Source organism: Lissotriton helveticus, chromosome 7 (assembly GCF_964261635.1).
Source record: "Lissotriton helveticus chromosome 7, aLisHel1.1, whole genome shotgun sequence".
Lineage (NCBI taxonomy): Eukaryota > Metazoa > Chordata > Amphibia > Caudata > Salamandridae > Lissotriton > Lissotriton helveticus.
This window is the reverse complement of record NC_136068.1, coordinates 718,902,362-718,927,876: the sequence shown is the minus strand read 5'-3', so window position 1 is coordinate 718,927,876 and position 25,515 is coordinate 718,902,362. Positions and strand designations below refer to the sequence as shown.

At 48.3% G+C, this 25,515-nt stretch overlaps 1 protein-coding gene across 4 annotated transcripts in view; it reads left to right on the top strand.

The window, feature by feature from the left end:
- The window catches only part of RBM27 (RNA binding motif protein 27), an 870,586-nt gene that overhangs the window by 372,721 nt on the left and 472,350 nt on the right, over positions 1-25,515 (top strand). For all 4 annotated transcript variants that reach the window (XM_078653046.1, XM_078653045.1, XM_078653044.1 and 1 more), the window contains one exon: positions 2,855-2,989. In XM_078653046.1, coding sequence (XP_078509172.1) covers positions 2,855-2,989 — 135 coding nt within the window. The remainder of the gene's footprint in view (positions 1-2,854; positions 2,990-25,515) is intronic.

The window sequence follows — 25,515 nt, the reverse complement described above, 5'->3', positions numbered from 1 at the left end:
TAAAATCTGAGGGAGCCCCTGATCTGAACGGACTACCAAATGCCCTGTTTCGGCATGACCCCCAGTTCTGGTCCCCAGTCCTGACTCCTCTTTTTTCCAAAGTTTTAGCTCACAGTCGGATCCCTGAGTCCTGGAGAGGAAGCATACTTAATCCAATCTATAAGTTGGGTTCCCGTTCGGATCCTTCCAACTATAGGTTGATTGCGCTGATAGATGTGGAGATGAAAATGTACGCATCTAATCTCCTGGTAGAGTTAGAGGCTTGGATCAGTCAAAAAAACCTAAGACCTCAGACCTCCCACGCAAACTGGATTCCGGGCTGGGATGGGTACCCTTACGAACATCTCTGCGGTCACCCTTCTAGCCAATCAAGCCTTGCAAAATCAAGGCCTCTGTATGCCTGCATCGTAGACCTCAAAGCAGCTTTCGATAAAGTTCCAAGAGCTACACTAAGGGTAAAATTGCAAGCCTGGGGGTCCCGCCCACACTCACAATCTGTACTCTCATACGTGAGTCCAAATCAAGAATGGAGACGGGTCCAGCATAACCAGTAAGATTCCAACATTAAACGGGCTAAAACAAGGTTGCGTTTTAGCGCCTTGTCTGTTTAACATTTATACCTCCGATCTCGACAAGTGCCTTCAGTCAATTCCAGCTGACCCCCCAAAATTGGGCAAAAATACTGACACCATGCCTCCAATATGCAGATGACATTGTGTTGCTAGCACAAACACCAGTTGGCCTGCAGAAATTGATCACGGGACTAGGAGCCTACACCACCTTAAACCAACTTACGATTAATCATCAAAAGACAAAAGGCATGCGTTTTTATAAAAAGTAATCAAATATTGAACAGGCACACCTTTTCCTGGAAACTGGGCGAACAATCACTGGTCCGGGTTGCTTCCAATAAATATCTAGGCTTCTTGCTAGATTGCAAGCTCAACTTTATGCAACGCGTGGAACAAGGATGCACGAAAGCAAAACAACTGTTATTTGCCTTCGAAATCCTGAGGAAAAAGCTCATAGGTTGCTCTCACTGTCATCTGCTAAAAGTGATCGCCGCAAAATTCCTACCTTCCATCTCGTATTGCACAGAAACCCTGAATACTAAAGAGGCACCAATATTAAATACAGCACAATCTACATTCTTCAAAAGACTGTTCTTAATACCGTTACACACGCCACAGGAACAAATTTGTTTAGAATTCGGACCAAAAATTCAGATCATGACCTGACAAGGCACCTTAGCAAAGTATTATTGGAGGGTGATGGAGGCAGAATATAACACTCTAGCCCACCGCTGTTGGGTTGAGATTGAAAATCAAGAAAGACTTGCTAATTCGACCACAACAATTCTGAAGGAATCTTTGTCGGCATTACAGTTAGAGGAAGCCTGGTTAACACCAGTAACGTATTCTGGATTCAAAAGCGTGGTGAACACTGCAATCAAGCAGATCTCTTTGTTAACTGATCAAATGATCTTCGCAAAAAAACATCGCTCCTGGGCTGTGATACAGGCCTACTAGAGGCTGAAGCCGCAACAGTATCTGATTGAACACTTTTCCTACCATAAAAAGCACTACCTGATGTTGCTACGAATGGGATCATTCCCCTCAAAGGTTTTGACCCCTGAATGGAAATATATATGGCTGTCTAAGGAATGCCGCCTCTGTTGTCAAGGGGAGGAGTCACTACTACATTTACTATGTACTTGCCCTTTTTTTACTGAAAACCCGCAAATCCATTCTTTGGGAGATTTTAAGGAATGAACAGATAAGAGCATGTAGAACCGCAGTCATCAGGTGTCTTGAAGGGCTTTCGATTCCCTCTCCTGTAGTGCCATAAAATTCTGGAAAATAGCAGCAAAGGAACGGGAAAAAATGGATTTAAGCCAAGCAGCTAACAAATAACCTGCTGGCTGACATTTTTAGATCTCGGGCCTAGCGTACACTGCGCATGCAGTGTCGCGCAGCGCGAGCCTATTCTGGCCGATTTGAAAGTGGACCTTGCATTGCACAACGCTCGTGCCGTTGTGGAATCCAAGGTCCAATTTCATTGGCCTTCGGGTGCGTGCTGTTTTTAAACAGAACATGCAATAGGCCATAGGTGGTCGTGTAGCTCCGCCCATGGCCTATTGGTGTCTGTTACGCGCACCAGAGGCCATATGTTTTGAATTATCGCAGCCTTTTTTTAATTGTGGTCATGACCCTAAGGCCTTTTTTCTCATGTTTTTTAAAAAAAATGCTCATTTAAAGTACGGAGTTATATGATGGTTTGCCATCCTTTTACGATTTTTAACAAATCAATAAAAGTATTTTTGACTTGGCATAGTAAATGTTTGTGTCCAGTTATTTCGGAGGTTTCATAGGTTATATAATCAACGGATGTACAACTTTACTGAATGCCATCTGAAATGTGATGTTCATTAAACTATGTGAAAGTGTTTTTTGTGTGTCTTTTTTCACCTGGGGTTAGATTCATCTACTGTTAGGACAATGTGAAAACTAGATGAAGGTGAAATATATCCTCCTATGTTAAACTCTAGGCTTTTAAGTGAGTGTATTTTTTTGTTTCACTGCTTTTCACATTTAAAAAAGTACCTGGTTTCCCAGGCAAGTGCTACGGGGTTCTTCTATGAATGAAAACACAGCTAACACCTGTGATGGAAAAGTAGGATTGGCAGAAAGTAGTGGTAGTAGTAAGCAGTTTGGTAATTACTGTGATGTAAATATGTTTCAAAATGTTTTCTCTGAATTTGCAAATGAAATTTAGAAGTAACTATGTTAGTGTGCATTACACGGCCATCCAACAGCTTTATTAAATGTCGTCTTTTGTTGTATTTTTTTTTTAGGAATGCCATTAACTCAGTCAAACTTAATTAGTAACCGTGAACAGCCTAGAACAGCTACGGTGCCCACTCATGCACCAGTAGGAGCAAGACTACCTCCTCCATTACCGCCGAACATGCTGTATACAGCATCCGAAAGTAAGCAAATGTTTTAGCTAATGTTTCTTTAGTATGACGACTGATGTGTGAAAGCAGCATTTGTATGCCTGTAATACATTTGTCTCATTTTAGAAAATCCAACAGCCTTCAACGTAAATTTGTTAAATGGTTTGGAATCCCACGATCCAAATCATGTTTGAAATTAGTTGTCTAGAAACTAGCCATTTTTCACATGAATGTTGGAGTGCTTTAACCAATTTATGTGTATAATTATAGTAATGAGGGCTTTGACTGCGGGATCTGCCTTGTATGATTATTTGTTCCAAACAAAAATAAGGCCATACAAGCTATCTAGAAGAGAAACTAACATTTGTACTGACCTGAGTTTTCTTGCTTTTCTTGTGTGTTCATGATGTTAATTGCACCAACGCTGTTCTTTTTGGTACTCGAGAAATTACCCGACTTATCTCCCCCCTCAGGAAAATAGGCTGAGTCACTCAGCAAATTTTTCATTTACCTTTCATTTCTCATTAAGGAAACTCCTGTAATATAAACATGTATTTGTGAGCCCTGCCCTTGTTTACTGTTTTTATATTTTTTCTCACTTTAATTTTTTTTTAATGAAATATATCTTTATATTGCTCCTTGATGGCAAGTGCCAATTGTGGCGGTTTTGCACCTAAACTAGTTGAAGCTGAAAGCAATTTTCTCAGTGTTGATGGCCTTTCTTCAAGTGCTGCCCTCATCTTTGGGAGATGATTAACACAGAAAACAATCTGGTCCACTACTGCACCAGGAAGCTGGGGAAACTCACTGTTCGCAGCTTTGCTGGCTTGAAGTGGCTTTTAGGAGTTTGGTGTTGTAATAAGATATGCTACTGATAGTCTTCCACATTGCGGGAGTCAGCGGCCTCGTCTGTGACTGTTTCTCCCAAGCCCCTTTCCAGTATATTCTAGCCTGGGGAACAGCTACAATATGGATCTGCATGGCTTGTGAGTACAAGAAGGAAACTGTTCCTCATATGTAGCAGTGTAATCCTAGTGAGAGCTACATATTCTATAGTACATTCTTCATTAAAGGATGCAGTGCTATGTATCTGTGAACCAGTCTACAGTGTAATAAAAGTGATACGGAAGAACTTCTCCCTCTATATTTTAATATGCACAGCGTCAACAAATAACCCTGTAAAACCAAAAGGATACACCTGTGGTGCAGCTACAGCACAGGGAGGATCTTTTTAGAACTACTTTCAAGCATCAAGTTAGTATTAAGTATCCTGCTATTGACATAAGCAGCAATTGCAGGGCCCTAGCTCATGCCAAGCTTATTGTGTCTAAAGAAGTTTATACATTTGAGAGGTTAGCCTCTTGCGCTTCTTTAAAAAAAACTGTCTTCAGCAAGTAGGGATGTGCCCAAGAATAGTTTCTATTATCCAGTGTCTATAGTGTGTATTCAGTACACTAAATAATATAGTAATACACATGTGCCTGAGGTAGAAGAATCCGGAATATGGTACTACCGGTCCACCTAAATTGTATGGCCTAGTAAACTACTCGAGGTAGCAGTATCCTGCTCACTAGCCCTCCCCAGCAGCAGCATAGAGCATTGCTAAGAGAGAAAGTGTTCGATAATTTCATGGCAGATTGCAATACAAGTATCAAACTTAGGCTACACCACTGTTTTTAATGTGGCAAATCTGAGAGAAACACGTTAGTGTTAGATACCTTACCTTAGAATATCCCCAGGCGTCAGACGGGATCCGGAAAGTTTTCGTCAGCAGTACCCCTGCGTGTCGGTAGGCGTCGTCTGCGACTCTGCGTCCGTTGTCGGCGTCGTGATCGCCGGGATGACGTTATTATTGTTATTGTTATTGGGTTTTTGTAAAGCGCCTGAATCACCCGGGGGATATCCGCGCTGCCTAGTCCCTTTTTTTCCTGAGAGCGAGAGTTAGGGTACAAAGGTGGATCAACCATAGAGGAAGGATTTAAGATGTTTCCTGAAAGTCAGGTATGAGGGAGACTTTCGCAGCTCTTCGGGCAGGGAGTTCCAATATTTGGGGCCTACATACGAGAAGGCTTTGCCTCCCAGGCGATTAAAAAAAGCTCTTTTCTTTACCGGCAACCAGTGTAGTTCCTTGAGTAAGGGGAGTGAAGGGGTACCCGGTGGACGGTTCAGGACCATCCTTGCTGACGTATTTTGGATCACTTGGAGCTTTGCGAGCTGTGTGGTTCCTACTTCAGCCAGCAGTGCATTACCATAGTCAATCCTACTGATTACCAAGGCTTGCACCACTGTTCTACGATGGCTCAGGGGCAAGTATGGAATGATTTTCCTTAGCAGTCGAAGGCAGTAGTAGCATGAGCTTACAATGTTACTCACATTTTTCTTCATGGACAGGTCCTTGTCAAGCTGTATGCCTTTCACAGATTTTGAAGGGGCTGGAGCGGCCCCCAGTTCGGCTGGCCACCAGTCCTCTAGCAAAATTTCCTGTCTTTTTCCAAGAAACATCAGCTCCGTTTTCTCCGGATTTAGTTGGAGACAGGACTCCGCCATCCAACTCGCGATAGCCAGCATTCCTTGGGCAAAGCGCATTCTTTCCTCTACCAGATTTTTCCCGATTGGGAAAATCAGTTGAGTGTCGTCTGCATACGAGACGACCTCAAACCCATAATGCCGCACTATTCTCGCTAATGGGGCCATATATATATTGAAGAGGAACGGACTTAAACAAGAGCCCTGTGGGACCCCTCTCTCCAATAGGTATTTTGATGATTTAAATGGACCCATGATGACCTGTTGCTTCCTATCCGACAGGAAGTGGACCAACCACTTCAATGCCAGGTCTCCTATCCCGCAGTCCTGACGTCACTAGAGTACTTAGACGCCACCCTAGTGCGCTGACGTCCGTTCTTCTTTTTTCCGCGCCAGCAAGCGCAGATCTGGGAAGAGCGTCCCCTTTGTCAATTTTTGACTAACTTTTCGGACAATTTTGTCTATCTTTTCGAGTCTACTTCGACTCGTAGTGCCAGTAGGGATGCCCAGTTTCAAGCCGTGTGACGCCTGTCACCGACTGATGTCGGTTACCGACCCCCACTGCCGGTGTCTCTACTGTTTGGGGGCCGACCATGTTGGCAAGTCGTGCCCTGACTCCCGGGCCTTGACGTCAAAAGGTAGGTGGGAGCGGTCCCGCAAGCTCCTCGAGCTCCGGCAGTCTGCTCCGCGCTGCTAGAGGTCCCGGTCGAGGAGAAAGTCAAGAGACCGGTCGCGGAGCCACAGTCATCACCGTTCGTCGGGATCCAAGTCCTCGCACTCAGGTAAGTCGAGGCATGGCAAAAATAAGTTGAAGAGGCGACATCGCTCTTCGGACTTCCCTCGACAGTCGTGCGACTCAGCCGCGGGTTCGGGTAGCACAATCCGCGCTGCTCCACCGGAGCCGTAGGACTCTCATCCGGTCCCACACCCTCCGGTCCCTGGACTCAATGCGACTCCGGGCGAGATTCGAGACTTCCTCATGGCCATGAGGACTCTCTTCCCGCCGTCGAGGCCTGCCGGCGCGCCTTCGGGCCCCGCAGGTCCGACTGGGGGTCCTAGCATGCCAGCAGCAGCCGTCGGCGACTTCGGTCCCGACGCCGCAGGACCCCGTGGGATCCAGGCCTGGATCCTGGTCGACGCCAGTTGACCTTACGACTCCTCCGCTGGTGCCAAGCCCCATGGTTCAGCTCCTGGCGCCGTCCTCGGACGACGCTGTCCCTGGTTTCAGCCCCGTTCCGGATCCGGCATCGCAGCGGCACCGCTCGGCGCAGTCTCCGGCATCGATGGATGAGCCCTTCACCTATGACCTGGCTCCGTCATTTATGCCTGTTTATCAGGACACGGATGAAGGGGAGGACTGGGAGGTGTCTGAGGACCCTCTGGCACAGAAGTGCCAGCTACGTCAGGACTGGGCAGATAAGCTGGGGGAGGCCAGTGGTCTAGACACATCGCCTGACACTGGATTTCTCTCTCCTCCCTCCGTGGCTATGGAGGAGGGGGCTTCTTATGCTGTGGTGTTACGCAGGGCGGCCAAGGCCCTGGCTCTTGAGCTCCCTGCAGAGGCTGTGAGGACTAATCTCCTCACAGAGGTGCTTCACCCGCCAGTAAGCTCTTCACGCTTCTGCTGCAATTTAATGAGGCCCACACCGATGTTCTGATGGGCACTTGGTCCAAGCTCTCCACAGTGCTCCCTGTGGATCGGAACATGGCCCGATGCCACCGCCCGGCTCCGGGCGACCCCTGCTTTTTGTCCGTACACCCCACCCCACCCCGTGAGTCTGGTGATCCAGGCCTCCACGTCCCAGACCGCATACCCGACCGCTCCCCCGGAACGGGAATCCAAAAGGCTACATCGGTTTGGCAAGAAACTGTTCTCCTCGGTCAGCCTAGGGTTGCGGTCTATTAACACCGCTTGCCTTTTGGGCCGTTATTCTCACTCTCTATGGGATACGGTTGCGGATGTGCTGCCCAGTGTCCGCAAGAGGCCCAGACACGGCTTGCCCAGGCTCTTGCTGAGGGGCGGGACGCAGCACGGTATTCCATCCTATGTGGACTTGACACCACGGACTCGATAGGCAGGGCGATTTCAACGACTGTGGCGATTCTTCGCCACGCCTGGCTGAGGTCTGCCAATTTTTCAGGGGATGTCCAGAACACACTCATGGACATGCCCTTTGATGGCCGTCGCCTCTTTGGTGACAAAGCAGATAGCGCGCTTGAGCGTTTTAAGGACTCCAGGGCTACGGCCAAGTCCTTGGGCCTGTCGGGCCAGCGCCAGTAAACTTCTGCTTTTTGTCCCTTTCATAGCCACGGGAGGGGCGCCCCCACACGTTCATCCAGCCACTGGCCGCAGAACCAACCTCAACGCGGTCGCGGACGTGGAACCCGCCGTGGTGGAGCAGGGGGTCATAGGGTCGGTCAGTCCACATCCGCTCCAGCAGCATACGCCTCAAAGCCTTCCCAGTCCGAGCTTTCAGGCTGATTCCACGCCAGTGGGAGGCAGGGTTTGCCATCACCTACTCCACTGACGTTCCATCACTTCGGACAGGTGGGTGCTGCAAATCGTCCGAAGGGGCTACTCCCTCCTCTTCGAGGCGACCGTCCAGCCATGCCACCGCAGTACCACCGCATGTCGGAGGGATCACTTGCAACTTCTACCGGAGGAAGTTATGGCCCTCTTGGCCAAGGGGGCCATCAAGCGCGTTTCGGGGCCAGAAGTAGGACGTGGTTGCTATTCCCACTACTTTCTGGTTCCCAAGAAGGGCAAAAGGGGCCTGCGCCCTATCTTGGACCTCAGGAGCGTCAACGGCTTCCTCCGGAAGGAGAAGTTTAAGATGCTGACTTTAGCTCAGGTTCTGGCTGCCTTAGACCCCAGAGACTGGATGGTAGTGTTGGACTTGCAGGACGCCTATTTCCATATTCCCGTCCTGCCGGCCCACCGACGTTACCTGCGGTTCACGGTAGGCCACAAGCACTTTCAGTTTACTGTGCACCCCTTCGGCCTTACCAGTGTCCTTCAGGTGTTCACGAAAGTGATGGCGGTGGTCGCAGTTCATCTGCACAGATTAGGGGTTCCAGTCTTACCCTATCTCGATGACTGGTTGTTGAAGGTGAGCTTGCCCCAGACAGTTGTCTCCCACTTCCAGACTACGGCCAACTTCCTGCATTCGCTGGGGTTCTCCATCAATGTGCCGAAGCCACACCTGTGCCCCTCTTAGAAGCTCCTCTTCATCGGAGCTGTTCTGGACTTGGCGCAGTTTCGGGTTTATCCTCCCGAGCAGCGGGTTTGGGATATTCAGGCTCTGATTATGATCTTTCAGCCTTTATCCCGAGTTTCGGTCACGGGTGGTCCTATGACTGCTGGGTCTGATGGCCTCCTGCATCTTGCTGGTACATCACGCCAGGTGGTGGATGCGGGCTCTGCAGTGGGACCTGAAGTTCCAGTGGGCGCATCATCAGGGCAACCTGTCCGACCACGTTCTGATTTCAGAGGGCACTGCAAGACAGTTGCAGTGGTGGCTCACGGACCGCGATTGGGTCAGCAGCAGATCCCTCTCCCTACCCCAAGCGGAGCACACAGTGGTGACGGATGCGTCCCTCCTGGAATGGGGGGGCCACATGGGATAGGCGGAGATCAGAGGCCTCTGGTCTCCGGCCGAGTCCAAGCTCCATATCAACTTTCTGGAGCTGCGGGCGATCCGGCTTGCACTGAAGGCATTCCTTCCCTCTGTCCGGAGGAGTGTAGTGCAGGTGTTCACGGACAACACCACTGCCATGTGGTAATGAACAAACAGGGCAGGGAGGGGACCCTTTGTCAGGAGGCTCTGCGCCTCTGGACATGGCTGGAACAGCAGGGCATCACCCTGGTTGTTCAATATCTGGCAGGTTCTCTGAACACCAGGGCGGACAAACTCAGCCGTTGGTGCATGTTGGATCACGAGTGGCGTCTGAACTCTGGCGTGGCGCAAGGTCTCTTTCGGCAGTGGGGAAAGTCTTGGTTAGATCTATTCGCCACCGAAGAGAACGCGCAATGTCATCAGTTCTGCGTGTTGGAATTTCCAAGGCGGCACTCCTCGGAGACGCTTTTCATCGCGAGTGGAGTCGCGGTCTGTTATACGCCTTTCTGCCTATACCACTTCTGCCCAGAGTGCTGAAGGAGATCAGGCGCGACCAGGCCCAAGTCATCCTTGTGGCTCCGGATTGGGCACGAAGGTACTGGTATCCTGAGCTACTCAGTCTGTCAATCAATCCCCGATTTGACTGCCTCTTCAGGAGGACCTTCTGTCACAGCAGGAGGGGATGGTCCTCCACCCGAACCTGCCCAGCCTCCACCTCCATGAGTGGAGATTGAGCGGCGACAGTTGATGCCATTTGACTTGCCTCCTGAAGTCTGTGATGTCATTCTGGCAGCCAGACGTCCCTCCACAAAATTGGTATATGCCTGCAGGTGAAACAAATTTATGGCATGGTGCACAGCAAAGGCTGTGGATCCCCTTTCCGCCACTCTATCTGAGGTTCTCCTCTTTCTTCTTTCCCTGGCCCAGCAGGGCTCTGCTCTGGGCTTCATCAAGGCATATCTTCCAGCTGTTTCAGCCTTCTTGAGGCTTCCTGATCATCCTTCCCTTTTCAAGTCCCCTGTTTTAAATAGATTCTTGAAAGGCATTACTCACATGTTTCCTCCTGTTCCGTTCCCTTTGTAATGCCTCAGTGAGACTTGAATCTTAACCTATCTGATGTGTGCTCCTTTTGAGCCACTTCATAACTGTCCCCTTAGTCTTCTGACTCTCAAGACTGCTTTCCTGGTTGCCATCACCTCCGCCAGAAGAGTGAGTGAGCTCCAGGCTCTTTCTTCCAAGCCTCCTTTCCTCTGTCCATCCGGACAAGGTTGTTCTGATGACTCGTCCTTCTTTTCTGCCCAAGGTGGTCACTGCCTTTCACATCGGCCAGACCATTACCTTGCCCACCTTCTTTCCGCCTCCGCATCCTTCAAAAGAGGAAGAGAGACTCCACCGTCTAGACCCAAAACGTGCACTTTCCTTTTACCTAAACCGCGCACAACAGCTCCGGGTGGATAACCAACTTTTTATTGGCTACGTGGGTGCTAAGAAGGGACTGGCGGTGCACAAACGGACCATCTCTCGGGTCGTTTTGTGTATCAAGATCTGTTATTCTTTGGCTAAAATGGATCCTCCTGATGGGCTGCGCGCCCATTCCACTCGGGCCAAGGCGGCTACTACTGTCTTGGGACGGGGACCTTTGCAGGACATTTGTTAGGATGCTACGTGGGTATCGCTGCACACCTTTGCCCAGCATTACTGACTGGACAGCCAAGTCCGGAGAGACGGCTTCTTTGGCCGTTCCATTCTCCAGGACTTCCTGGTGTGATTTTGGTTCGCAGACCCACCACTGGGGTTGATATTGCTGTGGTATATTCTAAGGTAAGGAATCGAACTCGAACGTGTTTCTTTCAGATGCACAAGTTACTTACCTTCGGTAACGATACATCTGTAAGAAAAATTAGTTGGTGTTCGATTCCTTACCAACCCACCCATCCTCCCCGTTCTGCGAACCGACATCTAGGGTTAAGAACATCCCTTTCAGGGCCCTAGTTTCATGGCACCAGTGTCTGTTTCTTGTATGGCTCTGCATTCCTGGTGAGGAAAGCTATATACAGAACTGACGTCAGCGCTCGAGGGCGGCGTCTAAGTATTCCAGCAACGTCATCCCGGTCATCACGACGCCAACGACGGACACGGAGCCGCAGACGACGCCTACCGACGTGCAGGGGTACTCCTGACGAAAACTTTCTGGATCCAGTCTGATGCCCGGGATATTCTAAGGTAAGGAATCTAACACTAACTAATGTTTCTTACAGATATATCGTTACCGAAGGTAAGTAACTTGTGCTTCGGCTTTGTTAAAGGTAATTCATCCATTTATGAAATTGGGTCTCTAGTTTGATTATAGTTGCATCATAATTACCTTTCATTAGTTCCTCCATGTTCATGCTTATTTGAATGGCTAAATATCTGAATGGGCCTGTATGCAGCCAGAAAGGATGTTCCTGACTAAATACTTTTGTCCCTTTCATAAGAGGAAGTATTTCCAATTTAGAACAGTTTATATTTAAACCGGACAATCCACCAAACCTGATCACCTCACTCATGGGTTATGATAAGTGCTTGTGAGGATGTTGAACATTTAGTAGTACTTAGTCTACATAAAGAGAAGCAATCGGTCGTTGACCTCTTCTAAATAGTAGTCTTTGGGCATGCTGTTCTGAAGCTTGTAGGCTCTTGGAGCTATTGCTGTACCAAGTATTAAATGTGATAAAGTATAACTCTGCCTTATACCATAGGGAATGAACAGTTCAGATATTAACCAGTTGATCTGTATTCTAGCGACATAAGTATAGAAGATGGACAGAGTTGTAGAAGAACATACCAACTACACATCTCAGAATAACATCTACCGAAACGTTCATCTCCAGTGAATCAAAAGCTTTTTCAGCATCACAGAAAAGTGCATCAGTCACTAATATCCTCTTAATGAAGTGTAAACATTTCTACCAGAGTGCGCAAGTTATATATTGTGCATCTATCTGGATAAGATCGGTCTAACCCAGCAGCTTCAAAAAAGGCACAAGAGGCATTGGTCTACTAGCTAAGACTTTTGTAAAAAGCACGCTTTCATTATTAATCATTGATAGTGGTCTGTAGGAAGAGCATTTCCCAACATTTTGTGCTAGGAGATAATGAGTGCCTCTCACGGTTGAAGGAAGAGAAATTGGCCTTTCACAATTAGTTCTACATAAACTTTCAGCAAGGGTGATTATACAATATCTGCATATTCTTTGTAAAGTTCATTCCACCAGTAGACCATCTGATCTAGAGAATCAGCCACTTGCTAGTGATTTAATGATATTACACACTTCCTGAATAGCGATTGGGACATTAGGAGAGTCCCTAATGTAGTCATTTGTCTACCACAGTGCAGTCTGAACTAAATATTGAGCAATCTGCTTAGTTGCTAGATGTATATAGAGATTAGTAAACTACAAAGAATGGATTTATTTTCAAATACACATTCTACATCAGAGTTAAATATCTGTGTGACCACAGTACTGTCCCTCATTCCCTTCAGCAGCCCTCTCTGTAACTTTGCGACTGTTTGCTTTGATGGAGGTATATCCCTACAAGTTGTATCACGGAATTGCTCTTGCTTTTCCTGGATCGGTGCTAGAGTGGCCAACTAGTTGTTAAGGACTTTGCTTCTAAGTCCTACTGTTCTGGTTCCAGGGTGTTCAGTTGCCTGTGAAACATCTTGAGCACTCTGGAAACTTTCACAGCATGTACACAGTCGAGAGCAGAGTCCTAATAATAGGGTCATTGTGAGTGAGCTTGAGTGCTAATTCCAATCCCAGTGAAACATAGTGGAAATTTAATTTGATTTAAAAAAAAAAAAATAATAATGCTGTAGGCATCTAAATGTGAGAGGGGGAAGGCGGCTAATTGAGGCTGGAAGATTTGTTTGGCCTCTAACCTCTGGGCACTTAATTCAACGCCTAAAAGCAGAGGCTGTTGCGCTGCAGTTATCAGTTTATTAGCAAAGTAACAAGGAATTGCAAATTCAAGACTGCACTTCCACCTTCTCCCTCACCCTAGACAACCCGGTAGTGGTGTCAGTGCCAGCAGCATTGTTATTCCAAATAAAGCGCTCATTGAAAGAATTTTTTTTAAACTCTTTTTATTAATAAATTAACAAAAATTACAAACAAAAGAGCATCAGGTAGACCATATTTTCGTATCGTATAGGTCTGCATGTCACATGTACAGAATCACTTACAACTATATTTGCATTCAATAGGATCACAGGGATTCTTGTGGCTCCGATTCCGCTCGTGGCACCGGTGGTTCACAAATCTCTCCACGATGGCTCTTCCACGCCCCCCAAACCTTCCCCCATTTCCCCGGGCACCCCCTGGCTATATACACAGACTCTCCCTAAACATACACCAGTCTAAGTCTTCGGCCCATCTGGAGACTCGGGTGGCTGACTTGCACCCCAAAGCTGAGCTATGTTTCGTTTAGCTACCATATAAGCTAGCGTCACCCATTGCCTGTTCCCATGAGGCACAGGGTCAGACTGATTTGCATATGGCCATGTCTGAACTGGGGTGGCACAGTGGGCTAAAGAACGGTGATGGATTAAACCCAGAACTGTTGACTGGGTGTTTGATTGGTTCGGATGCTCCGTCCATCACCACCCCCTTTTGTACCGCTTTGTTCGCCATAAGTTGGCAGGGTATGCTCAGACGTGAGTCCCTTGCTCACTTTGCCACTGGATTCAAGCAAGCCTGGCTGAAGAAAGCTGGAATGCCAGAAACCGGTCCTAGGAAGCTTGAATCCAGGGAAGGCATGGCTTGGCATTTCGGACTGGACTGTTCCCATGAGGCACAGGGTCAGACTGATTTGCATATGACCATGTCTGAACTGGGGTGGCAGAGTGGGCTAAAGAACGGTGATGGATTAAACCCAGATCTGTTGACTGGGTGTGGGTGTTTGATTGGTTCGGATGCTCCTTCCATCACCACCCCCTTTTGTACATCTGGAGACTCGGGCAGCTGTCTTGCACCCCAAAGCTGAGCAATGTTTCGTTTAGCTACCATATAAGCTAGCGTCACCCATTGCCTCCGGTATGCACTCAGGTCCGTGGGTTCCCACACATTCAGTAGACACCTCCGATCCTCCGGCCATATATCTTCCCCCAGTACCTCTTTCATCTCAAAAAGTCTAATTACAAAGCATATACACTAGAAATCACATTCGGTTCCTTGATTTTGGAAATGAAGCGAGCCATTGTGTACGTAGGTTTTCGTGTTTGTTTATCCCTTTTGAGCACCTAAAACTCTATTGCATTGTCTTTTAAAAAAGCATCTAAATATTTTGCTGGGTTATTATATTGCCTTTAAAAAATGGGTTTGTTGGTGTCTTAGGGTTGTTTAACCAAAAGTGAACTTAATACCAGTACATGTGTCACACTTAAAGAACAACATCTGCACGTATGATGGTTTGAAAGACTCACACCAGGCTTGTCAATGGATTAAGAAAATTATAACAAGTGTCACTTTTTGGTCCAATGCATCTAAGAGCATGATTTCTGACAAAATTCAAAGTATTGCTATGACAGAAGAAGTGCTTTTAAGATCTTTATGCTTATTTATAAATCCTTTGCACAAACATCTGTTTGCACACAAGTTACACAATTATAAACAAGTACAGAAATCTGACAGTCATGTGATTAGGATTGAGGCATTAATAAATGCTAAAAACCTGAATGTAAAGGTATTAGTTGTTTTACTTTTGTCCATGTACTCATGGTGAAACCTGTCAAGTGGGACCAATCCATAGAATGTGTTGTGTTATCAACATTTCCATAACGTTTGGTATGGTGGTGTTTAAGAGTAGAAAGAGACAGACATGTACTGGAACTATTACCTTCCTTTACCCACAATTGTAAAGCGCTCTGATATCCCTCGGGATCATGTTCGCGCTATATAAAACGTTATAAATAAATAAATAAATCATGAACTTTCGTCCAGAACGCCTATGCATGAAAGTGCCAGGCTCTCCATACTCCCTTCTGCACTCTCCACTCTCCACTCTCTACTCGCCCCATTCGCACCAGTCGGGGTCCGGTAATATATGATGTATGCAGAATCTTTAGCTGCACCAGTCAGTCTCATCTGAATCGCCACTACTTTCGGAGAGGAAACTGCCTCCACCCAATCCTCGTCATCTTTAACCCATCCGCACTCCACTGCGCTCTAATTCGTCCCAACGGGTCCTCCATATTGTTAACTAACTTCTTATCTATTAACGAGATAGTCTTCTCATGAAGTTGCCCATCAAATACTCTAACTTCAAGAGGGGAGGCTTCCGAAAGCGTGGCGTCCCTGGGTACATGGGTGAGGAGAGCGTGTCTCACCTGTCGATATCGATAGTGCTCATTGTCGTGCATACTATACTTTTGCTTTAGAAAGTCAAATGTGTTTCTTTTGTCTCCTCCCCAAACACCCTTTATCTGGCTAGTCCCTATAAGATCCCACTTGTCGAACCCCTTAGATTTCCACAAACTTCCAAGTTTCTCCGAATTAAACAGGGGGGTTGCCAATGTCAATCTTTCCTCCCAACCTAGATATCTATTAGTAGCGTGCCACACCTGCACTGCATGTGCAGTTGGGCCCGTTAAGGCAAATCGCCCTGGCTTAGCGTACAAAGCTCTATTAATATCTCCATCCGGCGCTAGCCCGCGATCCATGGCGTATCCTGGGTCCCCGGGGGGTCCATAAACAACAATGATTCACAGCTGCTAATTGCGACGCCCAATAATACTTTCATAAATCCGGGAGTCCAATACCCCCATAATACCACAGGAGGGTTAATTTAACAAACGCTATTCGGGGTCTACCATCCCAAAGAAGCTGCCTCTGAAGCGCCTCAATTTCCTTAAAATAGGAGACTGGCACTAGGTCCATTGAATTCTGTAGCGCATACAGGAATCGAGGCAGGGCATCATCTTAAACAGCGCCGCCCTTCCAAGTAATGATAGTGGAACAGCTCTTCAGCGCTCCACATCTTTCTTAAACCTGCTCAAGGGGGACCCCAAGTTGTTGGCATATCTCAACTTCGGGTTTAGCGTTATATAGCTGCCCAGATATTTAAATCCTACTGGTTCAATCTGAATGGGGCTCAACTCCGGAATTACCGGCGGTTCGCCTGCAAGAACAAAAAGCACCGACTTTGACCAATTGATAGCAAATCCGGAGTACCTACCAAAGATGGCAAGCACATCCAGGAAACTGTTCAAAGACGCTCTGGGATTGGTAAAATAGAGCAGAATATCATCGGCATACAATGAAATGTTATCCTCCCAGTCTGGTGCCCACCGCAAACCCCGTATCGACTGATCCCACCTGACCCACGCCGCCAATGACTCCAGTGCCAGTGAGAAGAGTAGCGGGGTCAGAGGTCATCCCTGTCTCGTGCCCCTCTCCAGTGAAAATCGTTAGATCTATGATATGATATATGATATGATAGGAATTTGTATAGCGCACTACCACTCCAAGGATAATCTTGCCGCTTAGATTCATATGCTGAAGATGGTACCATTTGCTGTTCTCAATCATCAGGTATAGATTTTAAACAAATGTTTTACAGACTGAGTCCGCCAGGCTATAAATCCATGTTTTAAGGGATTTCCTAAACTCCTGTTCAGAGGTGGTTGCACGAAGTTGATGGGGCAGTTTGTTCCACGCCTTTGCCCCTATTACTGCCAAGGATTTTCCTCCTTTTGTTGCTAGTCTAAATTTTGGGACAATCATCAGATTGGCAGTTGCGGATCTAAGTTCTCGAGTGGGATGGTATTGGTTGAAATTTTTATACAGGTACCGTGGGCCATGCTTGTGAAAGGCCCTAAAGGCGATCGTTAGGACCTTAAACAAGATGCGCTTCCGGATAGGAAGCCAGTGGAGGCCGAGTATTTTCTTGGCCTTCTGAGTACCAATCTTGCAGCCGCGTGCTGGACCATCTGCAGTCTATGCAGGGCAGATTTATTTGCCCCTGCATATAAGCTATTACAATAATCCAGTCTGGATGTAATCAGCGCCACTGCAACAGTGCGTCTGGCTGATAAGGGCAGGAGATCGAAAAATTTCCTGAAGCCCTTTATGATGTTAAAGCATGAGCCAGCAACTTCCCTTGCCTGCTGTTTAAAAGAGAGGGTCTCATCAAATTTAATTCCTAGGTTTCGTGCTGCCACGATGGTATTGGGCGGGGCTTCTGCCTCTTTTGGCCAGCACGTATGAGGGGAAAAGATTGTTTTGACCAAACGGCAAGATTTCCGTTTTGGCAGTATTGCATTTAAGGTGGTTGTTATTCATCCAGGCAAAGGTAGCTGTCAAGCACTCTGTCAGGGTCTGTTGGCTTTTCCCGAGTCTTCATCTAAAACTAGGACTAATTGAGTGTCGTCTGCATACGCTATTGTGCTGATGTTAAAGGAGGAGATGAGATCAATCAAGGGGATCATGTACAGATTGAATAAGATAGGGCTCAAACTAGAGCCCTGGGGTACCCCTGACTGAACCATCTTCTCCTCGGAACAGAACTGGCCCAATATAGTAACCTGCCGCCTGTGCATCAGAAAGTTCCTAAACCACTTTAACACGGTGCCCGCTATGCCTACACTGGCCACGCGATGTAATAAGATAGCATGGGACACCGTGTCAAACGCTGCAGATAGATCTAATAGGATCAGGACTGCCCTCTTTCCCTGATCCAGTGCAGCTCTTATGGTCTCTAGTAAACAGAAGTGCGGATTCTGTAGAATGATGGGCTCTAAACCCAGCTTGATTTGGATGAAGAATATTTTTCTCCTCCAAATACGCCGTGAGCTGCTTATTGACACAGGCTTCTGCCAGTTTACATACAGCTGGGAGAAGCGAAATGGGCCGTAATTTAGATAGAACTGTAGGGTCCTGTAGTACTTTTTTCTGTAGAGGCCTAACAGCTGCGACTTTCCAGCATGCTGGAATCTCCCCTGTTTGGAGTGATGTAATTGAGAATTGAATTAATCACAGGGTTGACCTCCTCTTTTATAGCTTTTAACAGCACAAGGGGGCAAGGATCAAACGGTGATCCTGACTTAATTGTGGATATGGCTTGAGAAAACTCCTCCAGACTGATCACGGCAAAGGTTTCCCAACCTGCTGAGTGAGGCTCTTTGTTTTGAACATTATGTATTGCCTCTGAGCCCTCCAGGGTAACCTGAGGGAAATCTTTAGTAAGATTGATTATTTTCTGTTCAAAGAAAGTTGCTATCTCGTTGCAAAAGGTCTGGGATGGCGGAATTTCCTGAGAGTATTTTAGGGTTCCAAAAACTATTAACAATTTGGAAAATTTCCTTATGCTTATTTTTTGTGGCTTCAATCAAATTAGTATAGTAAGTCACTTTAGCACGTTTAATTGATACATGATAGTTCTTCCTAGCCAGTTTATAAGCCTTCTGAACATTACTATTATTTATTTATTTATTTATAAAGTTTTATATAGCGCGAACATGATCCCGAGGGATAGGTCCCACTTGACAGGTTTCACCATGAGTACATGGACAAAAGTAAAACAACTAGTACCTTTACACTATTGTAATGTCGACGCCATTTCCGCTCAAGTAATCTCACTTCTAGTGTTTCTTTTAATAAACTTGTAAACCAGGGAGCAGATTTTTTTCCTTGTCTAGATTTAGACTTTGTCCCCCGAGATTTCATCTTTTCCCCGATAGTTCTCATCCACCCCTCGTAGCTCTGGTTATCAATATTCACGTTCCCTAGCAGTGATGGCCTACTCTCAATCACCCAACTGTTAAGATCTGGATGCTCTATGATTTTTCCCCAACGTGGGAAAGGCATCCCCTTTCCTGGTATAACCATCTTCGTCGACTTTTTGTCATCGATTTTCAGGCTGAACTCAATAAATTTGTGATCCGACCAAGTTTGAATCAAAGGGGATTCAACCTTCATTGTGTCCAGATTAGAACTGATACAATCCAAAATATGCCCCGCTTTATGTGTGGGTTCCACTGTTAGTACCGTCAGCCCCAAAACGTGCAGGATCTCTTTAAGACATAGCACGTTGGGATCACTGGTACTGTCCAGAATGAGATTTAAATCACCCAATAGCGTAAAATTGGCAAATTTAAGGGACAGATTTATCAAGACTTCACCCACACTTTCTAGAAACTGAGACGCTTGTCCAGGGGGACGATATATCAGCGCCCCAGCAAAGGTGAATTAGTCATGTGCCTGAAAGCTAAAGCCGAGAGCTTCTGCTCCTTTAATATCCGAAAGTTCCGTAGTGATTCATTTAAGGGTGTCTCGATGGATAATTGCCAGCCCTCCTCCTCGCTGAGAAGGTCTGTCTAATCTCTGTATTAAGAAGCCAGGAGGCAATGCCTGAACTATATCAGGATTGGACCAATCTCGGAGCCATGTTTCTGTAACTAATAAACAGTCTAGATCTTTTTCTAGTATGAGATTATATATATGAAGTGCATTCTTGCACATGGAGCGGGCATTAATGAGGCCCCCGTTAAGGTTCTACGTGTCTCTTCATCGACGGTCTGTGGAATGGTTCTAATTCTTGTGTACATCCAAGGCAGCTTATAGGGCCTACCCACTAATCTCCATTAAGGGCCTGATGGCAGTACTTAGGTTGAATATTCAATGATAATATACAGTCCTTAGATAGCTGATCTTTTATGGGTACCTGAGCAATGTGTCCGGCCCCTAGCCCGTCCTTAGCGCGGACGGGCGCAGATGGGCTGGACTTTGGCTTGACTTCGGCGCGACAGCGGCACACCCGCTGCTCGCGTCCGCTGCGCGAAGGAGTAGCCATCTTCCTTTGTAGTCCCATCTGCAGCGCTGGAGCGCTGGGACTTGTAGTTCCCCAATATGTCCACCACGAAAACTATTCGGGTGTCTCCGGCCACAGCACCTAATTGGCTGCATTTAATCGGAGGGGTCAGTGCAGGCTATTGCGGATTGTAGGAGTGTCAGGATTTGAAGCTAAAATTCAAAATGCGGCGCAAAGAAAATTGGGTAAGAATCTAAAGCAATTTTAAAAGAGCAAACAAGCAAACTATCACCCGGCTTTCCGCCTCAGGTGAGCATAGAGTCTCGCGAGCTAACGCGCTCCCTTCCTTTGTAGTCCCGTCTGCAGCGCTGAAGCGCTGGGACTTGTAGTTCCCCCAATATGTCCGCCACGAAAACTATTCGGGCGTCTCCAGTTATTAACTACCACTCTGGCCAGGGCATTAGTGTACAATAACCGCACTCACCCAATAAACTCCCCTCTAAAACCCAGCTTCGCCAGAACCGCAAACAAATAGTTCCATTCAACCCGATCAAATGCCATAGTGGCGTCCAACTACACTAGGACCGCCGGCTCCTGTATCTCCGAGGAACCCCCAAGAATCCCATGCAGCCTCTGCAGGTTCAGAGCTGTGTTGCGGCGCAGCATGAAGCCAGACTGATCGAGGTGTATCAGGGTTGCGACTACCTTGACCAATCTGGTAGCAAGCAGTTTTGCCAAGATTTTGGGTTCTGCATTAAGAAGTGAAATGGGCCTATATGAAGAGCATTGTGTCCTGGGCTTACCTGCTTTATGAATAACCACTATATTTGTCACACGCTGGTCGTACGGGAGCTGTCCTTCTCTTTACTCTCCAGGAACATGGCTCGGATATACGGGGCAAACTTCTGGCCATTCAACTTATACAATTCTATCGGTATCCCATTAGGACCAGTCGCCTTACCGGATTTTATTCCTCTAATCGCCTGCGCTACTTCATCGTCCGTGAAGGGGGAGTCTAAATAGCACTTATCCTCTTCAGATAACCCCGGCATGACAATATCTTTAATCATTTCACTGTTTTCAGCCTCTGTGAATCCTCTACCGGCGGTATACACACCTTTATATTACTCGGAAAACGTGTCCGCTACCGCCTGTGGGTCTGTAACTATATCTGAATCTGCCCCCAATATCTCAGGCACCAACCTAGACGCTCATTCCTCATGCTCAAGCCATGCGATCAATTTACCGGCTTTGTCTCCATATTCATATACTCGGCTCTGTATGGCTTTGTTTTGAGCTATCGCTCTCTCTCTGGCTAAGCCTTTGTATTCATCCTGTCTTAACTTTAAACGGTGGAGGCCCTCCAGCGCTGAAGTTCTAGCCACTCTCTCCTCTAATCTTACCACTTCTGCCTCAATCTTAGTCACCTCAGCCTGTCTTTTCCTCTTCTTCCCCAGTACCAAAGATAGGACCTCTCCTCTTGCTACCACTTTGTATGCTTCCCAGAGGGTCTGTGCTGAGTCGACCGTCCCCACATTCTCCCGAAAATAGCGGTCTGACATCTGAATAACCTCCTTCTTGATGGCCATGCACTAATAGGAGCTACTTTGCCAACCGCCGGCTGCCCGAAAGCGAGCTGCAACCACAGTGGAGTATGATCAGATATACCTCTACCAAGATACTGCGCCTCTCGAACAGCAGCTGCCATAGCCGCCGGTAGCAATATGTAATCCAGCCTGTTTGCCGCTGAGATGTGGGTCAAATGTGTCTGCGTCGGGTTACGTACACGCCAGCTATCTACCAGTCCGAATGTCTGTTTGAGAGCCATCTTTGCGATTGTTGAAGTATTCGTGGCGGGTTTCCATTGGCCTCTCCCTCAAGCAGCGCATTAAAATCAACCCCCAATACCAATAGGCCAAGGGGCAAAGTAAGAAGCACAGTACTCAGTTCCCAAAAAGTATCAGACTGTAGACCAGGCGGTACATATATTGACATAGGAAAGGGATTTTTCACCAAAACTCCCACCCCTCTGGACCCTGTTGTGAACCCGGCATACGCCACTAACTTATAGCCCCCTTTATGGAGGGCCATGCAGCGGTTGCCAGCCAGGTGCGTCTCCTGCAGTAGTGCCACATCTGGGGCGTGCCTTCTAATAAGCTGATTTACCATCCCTCGCTTAATCCTGTCACCCAGACCGTCGTTCACATTCCAGCTTAGCACCTTCAGCCCCGATTCCTGGCTAACTTGCGACATCCGACCCACACAACAATCCTCTAGCTAAAGCATTCTCACCTGATGCAAAAGGCAATAATGAACGAAATACACACCATAAAATCATATACAAAAAGGAAAAAAGGAAAAACGAAAGCAACAACTATGCAACCACTTTCCCGTCCCTCCTCCCCCGACCCTGCACCCCTGCTTGCGGCTTCTGCCAACCCCCAACTTGCAGTGGGCCTGTCGCCCCGTATTCTAACTAATCAACTATCTAAAGGTAGACCTGAGGAGGATGTCAGAACCCCGTACCCCGCCCTCAGGATGTCATACCTTGCGCCTATTCTAACACACCTTCTCGAGGAGCTTAACCATAGAAAAGTCTCGTGCGTGGCACCCCTCCCCTCAAACATATACATCACGAACTACGGCAATTCACATCATTCCTGCTACTGCGGGCTATCTCCGTCCTGACCACTCTGCCCCCGGGGGGGAAAGTCTCTCCAACCAGTCCGAGGCAATTTCCGGATTGTCAAAGAACCAGACCTTTCCTTCGACCTCTACCCGCAACTTGGCCAGAAACATCATGGCATATTTCAGGCCTCTGTCTCCGAGTCTTCTCTTAACGCCGAGGAAACTCTGCCGCTGGACCGTCTGAGTGAAATCTGGAGGGAACGTGAGGGTGGAATTCTCGTATTTCAGGGGGCCCCCCGATCTGGAGGCCTGCAGGATAGCGTCTCAGTCCCTGAAATTAAGCACCCTTGCAATCATTGGACGAGGTGGGGCCCCAGGTCTCAGTCTTCCCCCCCGGGACTCTGTGTGCCCTCTCTATCATGAAGAAATTCCCCCACCCTTTCGGCTTCAAGTGATTGAGGATAATGTCTTCCACAAAGAGGTCAGGGGTCAGACCCTCGGCTTTCTCCGGAACATCAATGATGCGTACATTATTCTTCCGGGCCCTTCCTTCGTATTCATCCAGCTTTCGGCTCGTTAGGTCTCTTGAGGCTTTAAGATTCCGTACTTCTTGCTGCAGCTGCGATGCATCATCTGTCCGGCTCGCAGTTTTGAAATCCAACGACTTCACTTTCTCACTTGTTTTGGTGAAATCGGCTCGGATTAGGTTGACCTCAATGGTCACAGTGTCCAACTTGTGGTCAGTGTCTTCATCTTCTGCTCAAGTGAAGTCTTAACCCCATCTATGGTGGCCATCACATCCGACAGTGTGGGTTCAGATGCAGGGACTGCAGACTCTCCACTCCCGTCCTGTATTCTCCCCGACCCAGGAGGCGAGCCCCTGGGCTGCGTATACCGGTTCAACTTGTTGGTCTGGACGTGAAGGTACCCCTTAGTTGACCTGGACTGTTGTTTCTCACCCTCTGATTTAGTCGCCATTTTAATTCTCCACTCAGACAGCACTGGGCCCACAGCCCCTTCGGCCATGCCAATAATCCACCAGACAACTAGTATGTCCAAGCCTCCACTGGTCCAGTCGGTCTAGCCTCACTCCCGCATAGACTCCAGGCCATTCGCACCCACCTCGGGCGTAGAGAATCAGCCCCATCCCTGGGGGTCTCCTCCACCACTGCAGACCTGGACTTCTCAGCCCACTGTGTCCAGAACTTGTATTCGTGCCGCGTGTCGTTTATCTTCTCTCTCCCCAGTTCCAAACCATTATACGTTGGGAGACCTTTCCTTGGTTTCACCTTTGGCCCCCTCACTGAATATCCACTGCGTGACTCATGCGCATCCGTGGGGAACACATTATTTGGAGCCGCTCCACCTCCGCTCTCCATGTTCTCCACGCCGCCAACTGTCTCCGTCTAGCCGCGCTATAGTGTACCCTCTCCTCCTCACCCCCCCCCCCCCCGCCCTGCACCCCGCCTGTCACGCTACCGCCTTCCTGGGCAGGCGCCCACCTGGGGTATCCACGCTGTGCTCAAATGGCGCGCTTCTCGGGCTTTCTTCTGTCCTTGGGTGGGGGGGGGGAAGGGGGGGGGGGAGTGGACCAGCAAGTAAAACCTCTCAGGTCACAAATGCGACGTCCTCACCACAAAGGAGGGGCTGGCAACGTTGAGCTAAGGGTCCCCGTTGAGGGTCTGGGCTCCGAATTCCTTCGTTGAACTCGGCACCACTACACAACACGCGGCACTCACCGGGGGGCCAAGTGATCCTGGAGCGTCGTCCCAGGGTACTGTAGTCCCGAACTGGTGCAAGCTGCTCAATCCCAGTTTCACCAATGTTTCTGCGCAGTATTTCAGGAGGATTAGCTGCTGCAGACTTTAGTGCTGCTGGCGGCGGGTGAATTCCACTGGCATCTATTTGGATGTCTCCATGCACAGCACCTCTGCCCCCCTTATAGATAAACCCGGACTGCCTGTCAATGCAAATGCTCTCAAACGCGGGTCGGATGTCTCCCATGCACGGCAGATGCCACATATAGAACTCGGGGGCTGAGGGGGGGGGGAATAGCCTCCACACCACTCCTGTTGCACTGCAGCAGCCGCACTACGAACGTGGTCGGTTTTCCTCCGTTCCCGGGCATGCCGGCGAATTCTGGTCTCCACCTCGGGTGTTCTCATTCGCGGCCGGCCACCTCCACCACTCAAGACCCTGGCTCCACCAAGTCACTGGGCCCAAACTGCAGGAGCGAGACGCTTTGGTCCCCGATCTCGCAGCGGGACCGGAGCAGCATCTACGGGCACCGCTCCTCATCTGCCAGCCAATGTCCAACACAGCTCCACAGGATTAGTGTCAGGATCGATAGTCGAGGCGCGGGTCTCATGGAGCTACTGGCCTACGCGACCATCTTGGACGCTCGCGTAGCTCCTCCTGCTCATTGAGATATTTAAAGCCCAACGCGAATATGTGGTGTTGCATGCAGTAGGAAGGCATACCTTGAAGGATTTAAACTACAAACGGTAAGAATTGGAAGGAAGAGGCAGGATACTTGTGGTTGTCCACATCCTGCTCCTGTGGCTAGGGTTTATTCTCAAAATAAACTGAAGGTTACAACAGGCACTTGCTGTGTCTTCATTACAAGTTGGCAACACATTGGCTAAATTCTACACCACACATGTTTTCTGTAGCACTGCGACAATTGACTGACTGTTGGACCTGGCCTCGTGGCGTGCCCCCCCCCCCCCGTTCCTCAGCACCCTGTTAGCCTAGCCCTGCACCCAGAAGCCCCTGGTCGTCCTGCTCCCTGCACGCCCAAACTCCCTGCACGACCCCGCCAGCCGACGACCAGCCCCGCATGCCCATGGCCTCCTCCCCGGCTCCGAGCGCCCAGAACTTGCATCGCCCCACAGGGCCCCCGGCAGCCATTTTCCCTTCCCGAGGTCCCTGACTCCCTGGGCCTAGCATGACCCCGGCCCCAGCGAAACTTAGACTCCAAGGCGGTCCAGGCCCGGC